At 45.9% G+C, this 14,424-nt stretch overlaps 1 protein-coding gene across 1 annotated transcript; it reads left to right on the top strand.

The window, feature by feature from the left end:
- The first annotated feature begins 932 nt into the window (after nucleotides 1-932).
- On the top strand, nucleotides 933-14,163 carry LOC311225292 (uncharacterized protein). Its single transcript, XM_084310512.1, has 8 exons — nucleotides 933-1,059; nucleotides 2,706-3,279; nucleotides 3,723-3,816; nucleotides 3,909-4,106; nucleotides 4,374-4,519; nucleotides 4,628-4,814; nucleotides 5,886-5,997; nucleotides 12,545-14,163. The coding sequence occupies exons 1-8, from the start codon at nucleotides 942-944 to the stop codon at nucleotides 12,775-12,777; spliced, it is 1,662 nt and encodes a 553-aa protein (XP_084166638.1). The 5' UTR covers nucleotides 933-941; the 3' UTR covers nucleotides 12,778-14,163.
- The last annotated feature ends 261 nt before the right edge of the window (nucleotides 14,164-14,424 follow it).

The following is a 14,424-nucleotide window of genomic DNA, read 5'->3' on the forward strand; positions in this document are numbered from 1 at the left end:
CAGGGGGTGTAGACTGTTGTAGTTTGGTCAAATCAAGCTAATTTACATCATGCTCCAAAAAAATTTAATCTGCCGAGCGAGCTGTGGAGCGATGTGGAGCGGAGAGCGCTTGATTCGTAAATGAAGGTGAGCGAGCGGAGAGCGACTTGGGGGCGATTAGTGGAGCGGAACAAGCCGTCTAGAGCGAAGAGCGGATTTCTTGCCCGCACCGATCCTCTCACATGGTCTGATATACACCCATGTGTTTTTCAGTTCTTCCTGTCAGGATTGTCCTTCCTTTCCAATTTTTTTGCCTAGGAAAAGAGAGCTACCTGTATAGCTGGTTAAGGACTGATGGTTCTTGCTTTCTGTGTTCCTGATGAATGATTTTTTTTATCCACTTTTTCTCCTTATTTTTCTATTTTTCTCCCATCCCAATTTCGCCTCGCCAATTCTCCCTCCAATTCTCCCCTCCCCTGTCTTGAACGTTGCTAGACTATGCCTCCCACTGGTCGGCTGCAGTGAGGACCAAGCCTTGCATCACGTGTCCCTTCCGGTACACGAGGAGGCAGCTGTCGCATCTTTTCACCTGTACAGCGCGATCTCTCAGTGGCGAGGAGTAACGCGTGGGAGGCTCACGCTGCCCCCGTCACTTCCTGATTTTGCTGTACAGGCGCACCAACCGACCTGTAGGAGTTGCTGTCCACAACGTCCAATCCCCACCCACCAGCTTTCCCACCCCTAATACTGCCAATTGTGTTAGTATGAACGACCAGCCAAGCTGGTAGCAACGCCGAGAGCTGGGCTCAAACCCAGCATCTCCTGCGTTAGTGGCGAGCGTCTTTCCCACTTAGCCGCCCCTGTTCCTGATTTCAACTGAAAAGTTAGACCTTTGTTTGTTAGGATGAATGTACAATGTACTGATATTTCTTTACTTACTTTCCCCCAAGATTGGTCTGAATATGACCACCCCTAGCCTCTCACACCTTGGTTTGAGAGAAATGGCTGTCTGTTTGGTGGACTACACGAAACCGCCACAGCTGGACCACGAGCAGAGCTGTTTGGACTGCATGGAAACAGGTATGTAAATGTTGACTTTAATCTGTAAACATTATGACATTATGAAAGTGTTGACTTTAACCTCTTAAGCCAGACTCTCTAAATGTGCCTAAAAGTACATACCCAAGTAAAAGGAAGATTGCTCCACTTCTACAAGGGACATTTGCATGGTCTTGGTCAATGTTCCCTCTAATGTGCGCGCATGGCAAAATGCTCCCGCGCACATCTGGAATCTGTCGCGCACAGAAACATTTGTGTAAAATGCATGTAGTTAAATTGACTGGCGCATTGCACCGAATACTACGGTACCCTGTTGCGTGTGACGTTACCAAGAGAAGCCCCGCTTTCAGTGCCTTGTGGCCGTCGCTACTGCGCTCACAGACACACACACAACAGAGCAGGAAGCGGACAGAACCGACCAGCATTGCTGGCTCACAATGCCAACGCGAAAATTTACATTACAGATGAACTGCAGAGAAAATTCCCAATTTATCTTCCCGGGTCGAGACTAATTGGAAGCGGAGTGCAACGCGTGCAAAGCTTGACCATATGTTTGTGTCTAATAAAGGTGCTGGCGATCTCAAAGCTCACATGGACACAGAAAAACATTACAAACAAAGCAGTGCGAGGCGAGAGTTTGATGGCAAAGTTGACCGAATTGATTGAAGAATGCAGCTATACAGAGAGAGAAAGAAAATAATTTAAAACAATTTTGATGCTTCAAAATGATGTTTTGGTTTGATAAGGTGCTTATGATCATAGTTTAGTACACTAATTGCAACAAATCTGAAACTTTTAAATTAGTATCTTTCAGGGTTTCCGTTAGAAAAAATTGTTGCCGGCCTCAGTGTCCGGTAGATTTCAATCTACCGGTCAAATGAGAGAAATTCCGGTCAGAGTTTATTGAGCTTAAAAACAATTGATAGGCAAAAGAATGACAACAAAACAAAAGAATGACATCATCAAGGCATGTAGATTTATAAAATGTTTACTTAAAACTAGGCTACTTTTGCGTATATACAGTCAGTATATTCCAAATAAAATAAGTCCAGAGACTCTGTGCTGCTGCCGACTTTAAATCAAATAGGTGTCTGTGGGCAGTCGCCCGACATTAATAAACAGCAGTCTGTTATAATCACATTTTTATGAGCTAACGAATTCCGTTATATTGGAATCGATTAATAGGGGTCAGCCCTACAGTTTACTAATGATATATATATGGAGACATTATTAATGTCATTAACATTATGTTATCAAACATAGTATAAAAATGTATAGATTGTAGTGGGGATTAGATTAATTGAGTTGTATTTTTTAAATGATATAAATAATAACCGTTTATCATAAAAATTCAGTGTCCCCGAAATACAAAAAAAGACCCCGAAAATCAATTAAGGGGGGCAAAAAAAGCCCTTGAATTTTTTTTAAATTTCTAACCCTGCCGTGAGTGGTGAGTCCTGCGTGCGCTCCGTGGTCAGAACCCCTCTCTGTTGGTTGGTGTTGGGGACTTCAAAGCGGGCGTTGAGTCTAGAACTGTAGATGACTCTGGACTACACTGTGTTCTTAAACTATAAAACCCAGCTACATACCATTATAAACCTCACCTAAATAAAATCACCAAATATCTCTTTCCTCTGACACTCCTCTCCATCACTATCTCCGTCCAGATAGCTGTCCTGTCAGGCCTGGGAAGAAACCAAGAGGCTTGGATGGAAGAAAAGGTCTCTGCTGTGACCAGTGTGGGAAAAGCTTCAGTTCAAAGATGAATCTCAATAAACACCAACGCATTCACACAGGAGAGAAGCCCTATTCCTGTGACCAGTGTGGAAAGAGCTTTCGTCAACCACGTTATCTGAAAATGCACCAGAGAATTCACACAGGAGAGAAGCCCCACTGCTGTGACCAGTGTGGGGAGAGCTTTACTCGACGGGCTACTCTGAAAGCACACCAGAGAATTCACACAGGAGAGAAGCCCTACTTCTGTGACCAGTGTGAGAAGAGCTTTACTCAACAGAGTCATCTGCAAGCACACCAGAGAAATCACACAGGAGAGAAGCCCTACTTCTGTGACCAGTGTGAGAAGAGCTTTAGTCAACTGAGTCATCTGCAAAAACACCAGAGAATTCACACAGGAGAGATGCCCTACTCTTGTGACCAGTGTGAGAAGAGCTTTAGTCTACGGTCTACTCTGAAAAGGCACCAGATAAATCACACAGGAAAGAAGCCCGACTCCTTTGACCAGTGAGTGTGAGAAGAGCTTTAGTCGAGGCGATCATCTGAAAACACACCAGCGAAATCACACAGCAGAAAAGCCCTACTTCGGTCACCAGTGTGAGAAGAGCTTTAGTCAACTGTCTAATCTGATGACACCAGATAATTCACACAGGAGAGAAGCCCTACTTCTGTCACCAGTGTGAGAAGAGCTTTAGTCAACTGTCTAATCTGATGACACACCAGAGAATTCACACAGGAGAAAAACCCTACTTCTGTACTCATAACGTTATTTCGCGTTAGCATCGTGGCTAGCGATAACATGTAAAACTCCATTCACGATGCTAACAACATTGACAACACAGCCCAGCTGTCAGACGCTCTGTGCAGATGTTGGCATTAGCTACAGAGACCCTTGTATGTATAACTCAATACTGTGAATAATCCAGCTAATATGTTTGACTTTCTCCTAGATCAGCAAATCTTAAAAGACGCGTCAGCAATGCTGAGCGTTTTCCCTGTACTGCGCCATGTCAATCAAATCTGGACGCGTACCCTGAACTTGTGGTAGGCCTATGTGCTTCTAAGTTTCTATGCTTTTTTTGTCAGTATTTACTGGCTTTAAAAAAAAATGACATCTTGTTGCTTGTGTGTTGAAGGACTTTTTACCGAAGGGTTACACATATCATGTCTGCGCGTACAGACGTGTGGTGAGCCCATCCTGCGTTGACCAGACCTCTTTTGAGGCCACTGTGCGAATGACTCTACGGTCTGAGGAGGAGATCCTGGTGTGGGCAAAGTCGATGCCGGTCACCTGGAGAGTGGCCCATACAAGACCCAAGAAGATCATGTTCAGAGTATGTTGTTCTTTTAGAGTTGGTATGCTCAACATTCCCTGAGAAGTGATTTTCCACTTTCAGTATGTTCAGCTGAAAGGTCATTTATGGCTGATGCATATAATATTTGTCTCCAAAAAATATGACGGCTCTGGATCATTTGACTCTTATTTACCATTTCAACCACATTTGCATAAATACAGTGGATGTCATTACTTGGGTTCATGACAAAGCAACATCTTGGGAGGATCTTTCTGGTCAAATAAATATCTTATAATTTTAATACAGAGAGACTACAGGTGCCAGCACAACACCAGATACACACCAACCAGTGCCACACAAACACGTCGCAGGTTGTCTAAAGACACAGGTTGCCCGGCTGGAATGAAGATCTGCCTTGTGCGCACTGTGGACGGTCGTGGACAACCGAGCAGGTCTAACACACAAACCCATTTACATTTCAAATGGAATTTTCAAATTTTATATTTTTAGTTTTTTTATGATAGTATTTATCTGTTTAACAATATCTTTTACCACACCAGGAGCACTGATCCCCACATTCCCGGCTATCCCATGAGCGTGCATATCCGCAATATCCACAATCATATGGCTGATGCTGTGCGTCACAAGGACGTGGGCAGCGAAGCCGCGGAGAAGCTCACCGAGCTGTTGGAGTCTGGACACTCGCCGTCCTCTGCACTGGACGTCACGCCAGAGAACATTTCTCAGGTAAATTACAATCAAACTGGCACAAAAAGGCACACACACCTAATTTATACAGCATGCAATGACGGAGTCTGTTGTGTTTTTGACCTATGTTGATTTGACATTTCTTGCAACAAAATAAGTACAAGTAATTGTCTAATACGATGGTAGCACAATAGAACACCTAAAATTCAAGGTATGGTATGGTGGCAATGTTTTCATAAATTCCTAAATCTTTTCCACTGCCTCAATGAGCTAAAGGACTGCACCCTACTGAAGGAGCTAGAATACATAGACAGTGATAAAGAGCTAAAGGACTGCACCCTACTGAAGGAGCTAGAATACATAGACAGTGATATAGAGCTAAAGGACTGCACCCTACTGAAGGAGCTAGAATACATAGACAGTGATATAGAGCTAAAGGACTGCACCCTACTGAAGGAGCTAGAATACATAGACAGTGATATAGAGCTAAAGGACCGCACCCTACTGAAGGAGCTAGAATACATAGACAGTGATATAGAGCCCACACCTGAGCAGTGGTCCGCTTTAGCCTATATAATGCTCCCCCAAATGCTCCCTCAAAGATCTCCTCACCACAGAACCCTCCACCCGTAACCTTCGCTCCACCAACACAAACCGCCTCCTTCCCCCCAGGACCAAGCTCCGCACCATGGGGGCGACCAGGCCTTCTGCTCGGCTGCTCCTCGCCTGTGGAACGCCCTCCCTGACTACCTCAGAGCACTGCTTCCTTTAAAAGAGAACTTAAAACATACCTCTTCATGAAAGCCTTTTATGCTTTATGTCTTGTTTCTTTAATTGCCTAATGTTTTTAAAGTTTGTTTTTACTCTGTAGCACTCTGAGACTTGGTTTCCAGAGTGCATTATAAATCGAATGTATTATTATTATTTAGGTATTGGTCTAGCAAAGCAGGGCTGCTCACTGGCGTTCGACTTCAAAATCCTGGTCTCACCAGAGCCGAGTTTGCTCAGATTAGAAAATATGAAATAAATGTGTAAAAAAAACGTTCCTTATGACTTACCTTACTTGTGGCATATCTCTTATGACTTCCCTTTTCTATCTGTCATTATTAGATTGATGGGTCAACGTTCGAGGTGAAGAGTGAAGCTGGTGTTATGAAGGTGTTCCCTGGGACAGTTACCCCCAGCAGCACGAAGGCACAACTGTTTCATATTTCCACAGAAAGTAAGTAAGAGAAGGAATACAATGACTCTAGTCTGTAGAGTGTACCGGTATACTGTGTATGTACGTATACGGATATTAACATATGGGCCGGTTACAGACATGGTCTAAGCCATGACAGTACTATCTAGAGTTGGTCCATTAAATTAACTATCTGATCCCGGACTTAGTCTAATCCATGGCTACGAAACAAACCCTAAATATTATCAATGAATTATTACAAACAGACGAGGTACTAGACATACAAAATAACAGTAGAGGCGACAAAGAACTGTATTCACACAAGAATGGACAAGGAGCAACAAGAGGAGGGGGACATGCAAATCATGGTTTGATCAAGTGAAGAGTTTTATTTGTCACGGCATACAAGTATACAATGAAATGCGGGTGGTCTTGCCTGCAACAATGTGCAAATAACATATAATGGAAACAACATTGTGCAATAAACAAGTAACATTGTGCAATAAACAAGTAACATGTTAGGGCATATTGGTATATCTACATAAGTTATTTACAGAGCATGGAGGACATGCTAGGTCCTTTGGTAGTGTCTTTCTGTACATGCTAATTTATACAATCTCCGGTTATACTATACTATTTTTAAAGTGACCTTTCCTTAGTGGCCATAATAATAATAATAATAATAATAATAATAGATCAAATTTATATAGCGCCTTTCATAGAACCCAAGGTCGCTTTACAATCAGGACAAAAAATAGGGCAAGGAAAATAGGGGGGGGAGGGGGAAAGAGGGGATGAGGGAAGGTAGGGGATTTAATCTAAACTAACTGATGGGGAAAGCATTGGTGAAGAGGTGTGTTTTTAGAGCGGAAGGTGTCCAGGGTTGGGGCGTTGCGGATTTCGGGGGGGAGAGAGTTCCAGAGGGTAGGGGACGCCACGTGTGGGCGTGTGCAGCATGAGTGTGTGCTTGCTCATGTTAAAGTGGCTGCTAGTGTGTGAGCGTGTACAGTGTGTGTGTTGTGTGTGTGCTCATGTGTGCTTGTGTGTGGAGAGTTCAGTGTTCAGGGCTCTGATGGCCTGGGGGAAGAAGCTGAGCCGAAATCTCTCTGTCCTAGTAGCTGGTGTTCGCAGGCGTCTGCCTGACTTCAGCAGCATGAACAGGCTGTTGTTGCGGTGGTGAGGGTCTTTCATTATTCTGCAGGCTCTGGATTTGCACCTCTTGTTGTATAGAACCTGCAGGGGTGGAAGTGCAATACCCGTGGTACGCTCGGCTGAGTGCACAACTCTCTGTAGGGCCTTCTTGTCCTGTGCCGTGCTGTTTCCATACCAGGCAGTGATGTTTCCAGTCAAGATGCTCTCTACAGCTCCGGAGTAGAAGGACTGGAGTATCTTCCCAGATACTCTGAACTTCCTTAACTGTCTCCGGTGGTAGAGGCGCTGCTTCGCCTTCTTTACTACTGTGTCTATGTGTGTTGTCCATGTCAGATCCTCTGAGATGTGGACCCCCAGGTACTTAAAGCTGCTCACCCTGTCCACGGTAGCCCCATTTATCCTCAGTGGTGTGTGTGTCTCCTGCTGTCCTCTCCTATAATCCACGATCAGCTCCTTGGTTTTACCAATGTTCAGGAGCAGGCTGTTGTCCTGGCACCAGCGTTCCAGTACCTCAACCTCCTCCCGGTAGGCCTTCTCGTCGTTGTCCGAGATCAGCCCCACCACCACTGTCGTCCGCAAACTTCACTATGGAGTTGGAGCTGAACTTGGCCACACAGTCATGTGTGTATAGTGAGTACAGCAGGGGGCTCAGAACACAGCCCTGGGGGGACCCGATGCTCAGGGTGATGGTGTTGGAGGTCTGACCCCCCACCCTGACCGCCTGGGGCCTTTCACTCAGAAAGTCCAGTATCCAGGCGCTCAGAGCGGAGCTCAGACCTAGCTCGATCAGCTTGTCCACCAGTCTGGTGGGGACTATGGTGTTGAACGCTGAGCTGTAGTCAATGAACAACAGTCTCGCATAGCCCCCCTTCTGACGGTCCAGGTGAGAGAGGGTGCTGTGCAGTACTTGGGAGACCGCATCGTCAGTGGACCTGTTTGGCCTGTATGCAAATTGCATAGGGTCCATATCACTGGGGAGGGAGGCACAAATGTGATCCTTGACCAGCCTCTCGAAACATTTCATGGCCACAGAGGTGAGTGCCACCGGTCTGTAGTGGTTTCCGTTAGAATTTTCTTTTGCAGGTCTGAGTGTCCGGTAGATTTCAATCTACCGGACAAATGGGATAAATTCCGGTCAGAGTTTATTGAGCTTAAAAACAATTGATAGGCCTATATAAAGAATGACATCATCAAGGCATTTATAATATTTTAACTTAAAACTAGGCTACTTTTGCGTATATAGTCATTAATATATTCCAAATAAAATAAGTCCCTCGAGACTTCGTGCTGCTGCCGACTTGAGGTGTCGGTGGGCTGTCTGCCCGACCTTAATAAACAGCAGTCTGTTATAATCACATTTTTATGAGCTAACGAATTCCGTTATATTGGACATTTGTATTAATTATATCAAGCGAAGAACTGAGAAATTTGGCAGAGAGAGACGGCAACATTATCGTGGGTTTGCGCCGTGATGTATATCTCCACCTCCCAATGACTTGGTGCTGCTCATAATGTCCGGTGAAAATAAGTCCCTCTAAGCACAATTTGATTATTTGAATTGTATTCAAATAGGCTAAAATTAAATAGCCTATGCGATGAACGAAACAATCATTACATTTGTCGTTGCTTCACCAAGCAGCCGGTCTAATAATGACATCTGGCTGTTGTCAGCGCGAGCTGGCTGCTGATATATTTACGTGAAGCATGGAGCAGGCAGAGTGGTGTTTTTAGGTCCGGTCTGGAAACCGCTCAACAGCGCCCCCACCCAACAGCTGAATTGCCAATGGCTGAATTGGAGTACTGCACCCTGCCAAGCCATGCTTCACGTAAATATATCAGCAGCCAGCTCGCGCTGACAACAGCCAGATGTCATTATTAGACCGGCTGCTTGGTGAAGCAACGACAAATGTAATGATTGTTTCGTTCATCGCATAGGCTATTTAATTTTAGCCTATTTTAATACAATTCAAATAATCGAATTGTGTTTAGAGGGAATTATTTTCACCGGACATTATGACCGGAGAGATTAAATATGTCGGACTTCAACAGATTTTGCCGGTCAAATACCGGTAATTACCGGCTAACGGAAACGCTGAGTCAGAGACCAGCTGGGGAGGGTTTCTTTGGTACCAGGATAATGGTGGACATCTTGAAGCAGGCAGGGACCACTGACTCCTTCAGGGATCGATTAAATATGGCGGTGAACACAGGGGCTAGCTGATTAGCACAGGACTTAAGTATGCGTCCTGTTATTCCATCTGGGCCAGCAGCCTTTCTGGTGTTCACCTGCATAAATGCTCTTCTCACACTGTGTACCGTCAATGAGAGAGCGTCCCCGCCCCCCCGCGGATGCCCCCCCTCCACAACAGCCGGCGCGCCAGTGACGTCACTAGCCGTTGAGCTAGCGGCACCGCTGTTTGCACCAAACCGCGCGTAGAAGTTTCAAGTTTCTTTAATAGTTGTCATACAGAAGTACAGAATACTTTCATACAAAATGCTTCTTACTGTTACGCTCCAGAAGGTGTTGAGCTTGTCCGCGAGGGAGGCGTCGTCGCTCCCCATTGAGGGGGCGCTGACTTTGTAGTCAGTTATCGTCCTCAGTCCCTGCCATAAGCCTCTTGTGTCATTCTGTGCCATTTGTGCCTCCATCTTGTCAGCATATGTCTTTTTCGCAAGTTTAACAGCCTTGCGCAGAGTGTAGACTGTTGTCTTGTACTCTTCCATGTTTCCTGACTCTCTGCCAAGGTTATAAGCAGTGGTGCGAGAGTTCAGAGCTGCTCTGATAGTACTGTCCACCCATGGTTTCTGGTTCGGGAACACCCTCGCCTTCTTTGTGGGGACAATACTCTCAGCGAGTGTTGTTATGAAGCTCACAACGGTGTCTGTGAACTTGCTGACGTCACTGGCGCTTCCCTCAAACATTCCCCAGTCGACGTCATCGAGTGCGTCCTGAAGCATGGCCTCTGATTGGTCGGTCCATCTTTTTACCTCACGTGACACGACGGCGTCACGTGATCTTTGTTTGTATTTTTTAATAATGCAGGACCTGTTGCAGAGGTTATTGCGGCATGATCCGACGTGTTCGTTGCTCCCGCTAATGGTGGAGCCGGTACAGCCTTGTATCCGGCTCTGAACGGGGTGTAGCAGTGATCAAGTGTATTCCCTCCCCTGGTGGAGCAGACGATGTGTTGAAAGAAAGACGGCATGACTTTTTTCAAATTCGCCTGATTGAAATCCCCGGCTACGATCATGGCCGCGTCTGGATGTTTGATCTGATGTGTGTTTAGATGTTCGTGTAGCTCCGCCAGCGCCCTGGCGACGTTCGCTTGGGGAGGGATGTATACTGCAGTCATGATTACTGCAGTGAACTCACGTGGAAGATGGAAGGGGCGACATTGGATCGAGAGGTGTTCCATGTCCGGGGAGCATGAACGGGAGAGTACCTGTACCTCCTTAGGGCTAGTCCAGCCGTTGTTGGTCATGAGACAGACACCCCCGCCGATGCTCTTCCCGGAGGCCTCTGTACGGTCCGCTCTGAAGACTGTAAAGGAGGGAGAGACGCTGTGGTCCGGAGTCGCTGGTTTCAACCAGGTCTCTGTGAAACACAGGATATTGCAGTCCTTCATCTCTCGCTGGAATCGGACCCGTGCTCGTAAATCATCCATCTTACTCTCTAGCGAACGTGCATTCGCCAGGAAGATGGATGGAATAGCCGGATGGTAAGCAGATCTTCTTAGTCTTAATCTGATCCCGCTCCTCTTTCCTCTGTGTTTCTTCTTTGTCCTGCCGCCTTTGTCCCCCTCGTTGTCTTTGTCCCGCCTGATCTCCGTTGGCCAGTCTTGGCATGATAAAGTGTCTCTAAACTCCTCTTTGAGTCCGGAGTTTAGGTCAATAAGTGACTGGCGGTCGTATGGCGTCCCCGCCAGTGATGTTTCGATAAAAAAAGTAGTAAAAACAAACATAATAACTAAAAATTTGCACATTCGTTGCTGAGCAAAACCCACAGCGACTGACTCGGGTCGCGCCATGTTATGTGAAACAGTGGGTTTTTAGTAATTTTTTTAAGCTTGAGAGATAAGATAAGATAAGATAAGATATTCCTTTATTGATCCCCTTGGGGAAATTCAGGCATCATAGCAGCATGGGGGGGGAGGGGGGGGGGGAGGGGTACAGGTAGTAAAACAACACAGTATACAGGTAGTAAAAGACAACACAGGCAGTGTAAACAAATTGATCAATATGGTCAATATAATTTACTATCTGACTAGCTGAGGAATATTCACATTATTCACAGTGTCACATAAGGTGCAGTATGCATGAGGTAGTGTTATAATTTACTATCTACTGAGTATACATTAATCAAAGTACCAGGGTAGTCTACGTTGTCCCCCTTGGGTTCCTATAAGTCCCAGGTCAATGTCTGGTAGCAGTCGCTGTCGCTGCCCCCTGTTGTGGGGCCTGGAGGCTGCTAGTCGCTGCCCACTGTTGTGGAGCCTGATGGCCGCTGGTATGAAGGACTGTCCGAGGCGGTTAGTTGAGTGTCGGGGGGGGGGGGAATGAGTCTGTGGCTGAACGAGCTTCTCATCTTGACTAGCTCGTCGTAGAGGGGGTGGTAGGGGTTCTCCATGATGGCATCCAGCTTCCTTATCATCCCCCTCTCTACCATCACCTCAAGTCTAGGTAGCTCGACTCCCACCACGGAGCTAGCCTTCCTCACCAGCTTGTTGAGCTTGTTGGTGTCCCTTGAGTTGATGTAGCCTCCCCAGCATGCCACAGCATAGAAGAGGATGCTGGCCACAACAGACTGGTAAAAAGACTGCAGCAGTTTGTTGCACACATTGAAGGACCTGAGTCTCCTCAGGAAGAACAGCCTGCTCTGTCCCTACCTGTAGAGGGCCTCTGTGTTGTCCGACCAGTCCAGTTTATTGTTCAGGTGTACCCCAAGGAACTTGTATGAGTCCACCATCTCCACATCCACCCCTCGGATGGAGATGGGAATCGGGGGGGGCCTCTTCTTGCCCCTCCGGAAGTCCACCACCAGCTCCTTGGTCTTACTGGTGTTGAGTTGGAGGTGGTTGCTGTCGCTCCACCCCACGAAGCTCTCCACCAGGGCTCTGTACTCCTCCTCATCATCGTCGGTGATGTGATCAGGGTCCCATCTGATGTCCATTGGCAAGGCGTACCTCTAGGCCCTGACGCCTCAAAGGCTCGATCTCTGCTGACCATTTTTGAAAGATGGGTGTTAAGGTGTATTGTAGGACTTCTGTGATATATTCCGGAGTGAGACCATTTAGTGTTTGTAGACGAAACATTTTTTAACTGAACTCTGTATTGTATTTGAAGCGTCAGGTCAGTATGGCCCTGTTCTGGATAATTTATATAAATGTTTACAGTACAGTTCCAATACAATATCATCTATTGCTCCATCTTTTTTCAGCTGTTTTAGCCAGAGAGAGGTATCGGTCCCAATTGAAGGAGTTCCAAGAAATGCTGCTGACCAATGAGGAACTTCAAGTGGGAGGGTCAGCCATGATGAAGACCTTCGATCAGCTGAAGGGGAATCCCTCCGAGCTGCTGTCAGCTCTACACACCTTCGGCCGCTCTGTATCGTCCTCTGTAGGAACAACTGAGAAACGTCCTGTTTGGATCCGTTCAAAAGAGAAACACTGATCTGTTCTCGAAATGTGAAGGAGAAATCTTTTGTTGGCTTTTCGAAAATGATATTTTTGTCCTGGCAAAATACATGAGCAGTCCTAGTTATTTATCCTGTATGAAATGTCATCCTGGATACAAATGTATGTCAGATTATGATACATGTTTTTGACTTGTATGATGCCCATGTGGGCTGGGCACCAATTGAGTTGTTGGACGCGAAATAACGTTATGAGTGAATCTGCGGTAGTGATATGATGTATTCTAGGAGGATATACATAGGCGGCGCGTGAACCGGACATTAGGGTAGGCTATATTGCCCGGAGCGCGCACTTTTTTCCTTTTTTGTCAATACACACACCCACTAGGCTATGCGAGGCGAGCCCCACTCATTTAATATATAGTGCAAATTAAGTGTTCAAATGAAGGCATCCAATAATAGATTAACCATTGTCTTACCTTAATGCAGCAAAATGCGACGTTTCGTCTTGGCATCAGTGATCTTTTCTGCTTTAACTTTGTCTGTGAGATCACTTTCAATGTGAAGCAGACTCTCCTGGCGCATTGTTGTTCTTAGCCAGTTTTGGATGTGATGTGCCTCATTGCTGAGAAAGTCCGTTCACAACTTGAATCACAAGTTGCAGTGCTGACAGCAATGAAGGGAACGTTTTTCGTAAATTTAGATAATCTCATGCTTTGAAAACAATGTACATACAGTAGCTCTAAAGTTTCCACGATTTGATGAACTCTGACTCTCATGTCCTCTTAGAGCAAGCCCTTGTATGCCAAGATAAAACAACATACAGCCTCAGGTGATCCGTAGTTATGCCCAGGGCCAGCCCGGTGCAGCTTCTAAATTACTTTGTTTATATGCCTTGGAAAAATACCGTATATCCATTTAGCTTTTTGAAATTTGACTCAAAATAGTGCGCTGGTGTTCGCTACAAAGCAATCGGCGGGCGGATATTCGGAACGCAGATGTTTGCTTTACTGCGGGATCATCGATGATCATGTGAATGATGTGATTGGCTACTGCCTGTACCTGGAATGTTAAACACTGCCACCGATTGACACCTTCGTCGTTGACACCTCGGCCAGCGGGCTGCAGCACAAGACGCACACAATAGCCAGCAGCCTGCGTATATATATTATATATACATTTCAAAATTCCCAGCATAATATTTTGGGTAGGCATAGCCCCCCCTGGCCTTATATACCCGCCGCCTATGAGGATGTATATGTAATTGTGCGAACAATCTTGTGTGTACAAGGCGGACATTTCTATCCCAGAGCCCGTCGGAGTTAAACCAATCAGAGAGGGTCTTCGCAAACTACGGTTACGGAAAAGAAAATCACGCCTCTGGGATAGAAATGTCTGCCTTGTACATATATATTCTCTGCTTCGAAGTGGTTATGCTTTGGCCCTCTTTCGAAGTGGGTTATGCTTAGAGTTTGGAATCAGGGCTGGTGGTCCATCGCCCTGCTCTAAATATAAACTCCAAGCATAACCCACTTCGAAAGAGGGCCAAAGCATAACCAGTTCGAAGCAGAGAATATATATGTACAAGGCGGAAGAGCCCTTAGGAGCTAAACCAATCAAAGAGGGTCTTTGCTGTACGCGGGCTAGCCAATCAGAGAGCGTCTTCGCAAACTACGGCTACGAAA

This window comes from Notolepis coatsorum, assembly GCF_963971535.1.
Source record: "Notolepis coatsorum genome assembly, chromosome: 3".
NCBI classification, from domain to species: domain Eukaryota; kingdom Metazoa; phylum Chordata; class Actinopteri; order Aulopiformes; family Paralepididae; genus Notolepis; species Notolepis coatsorum.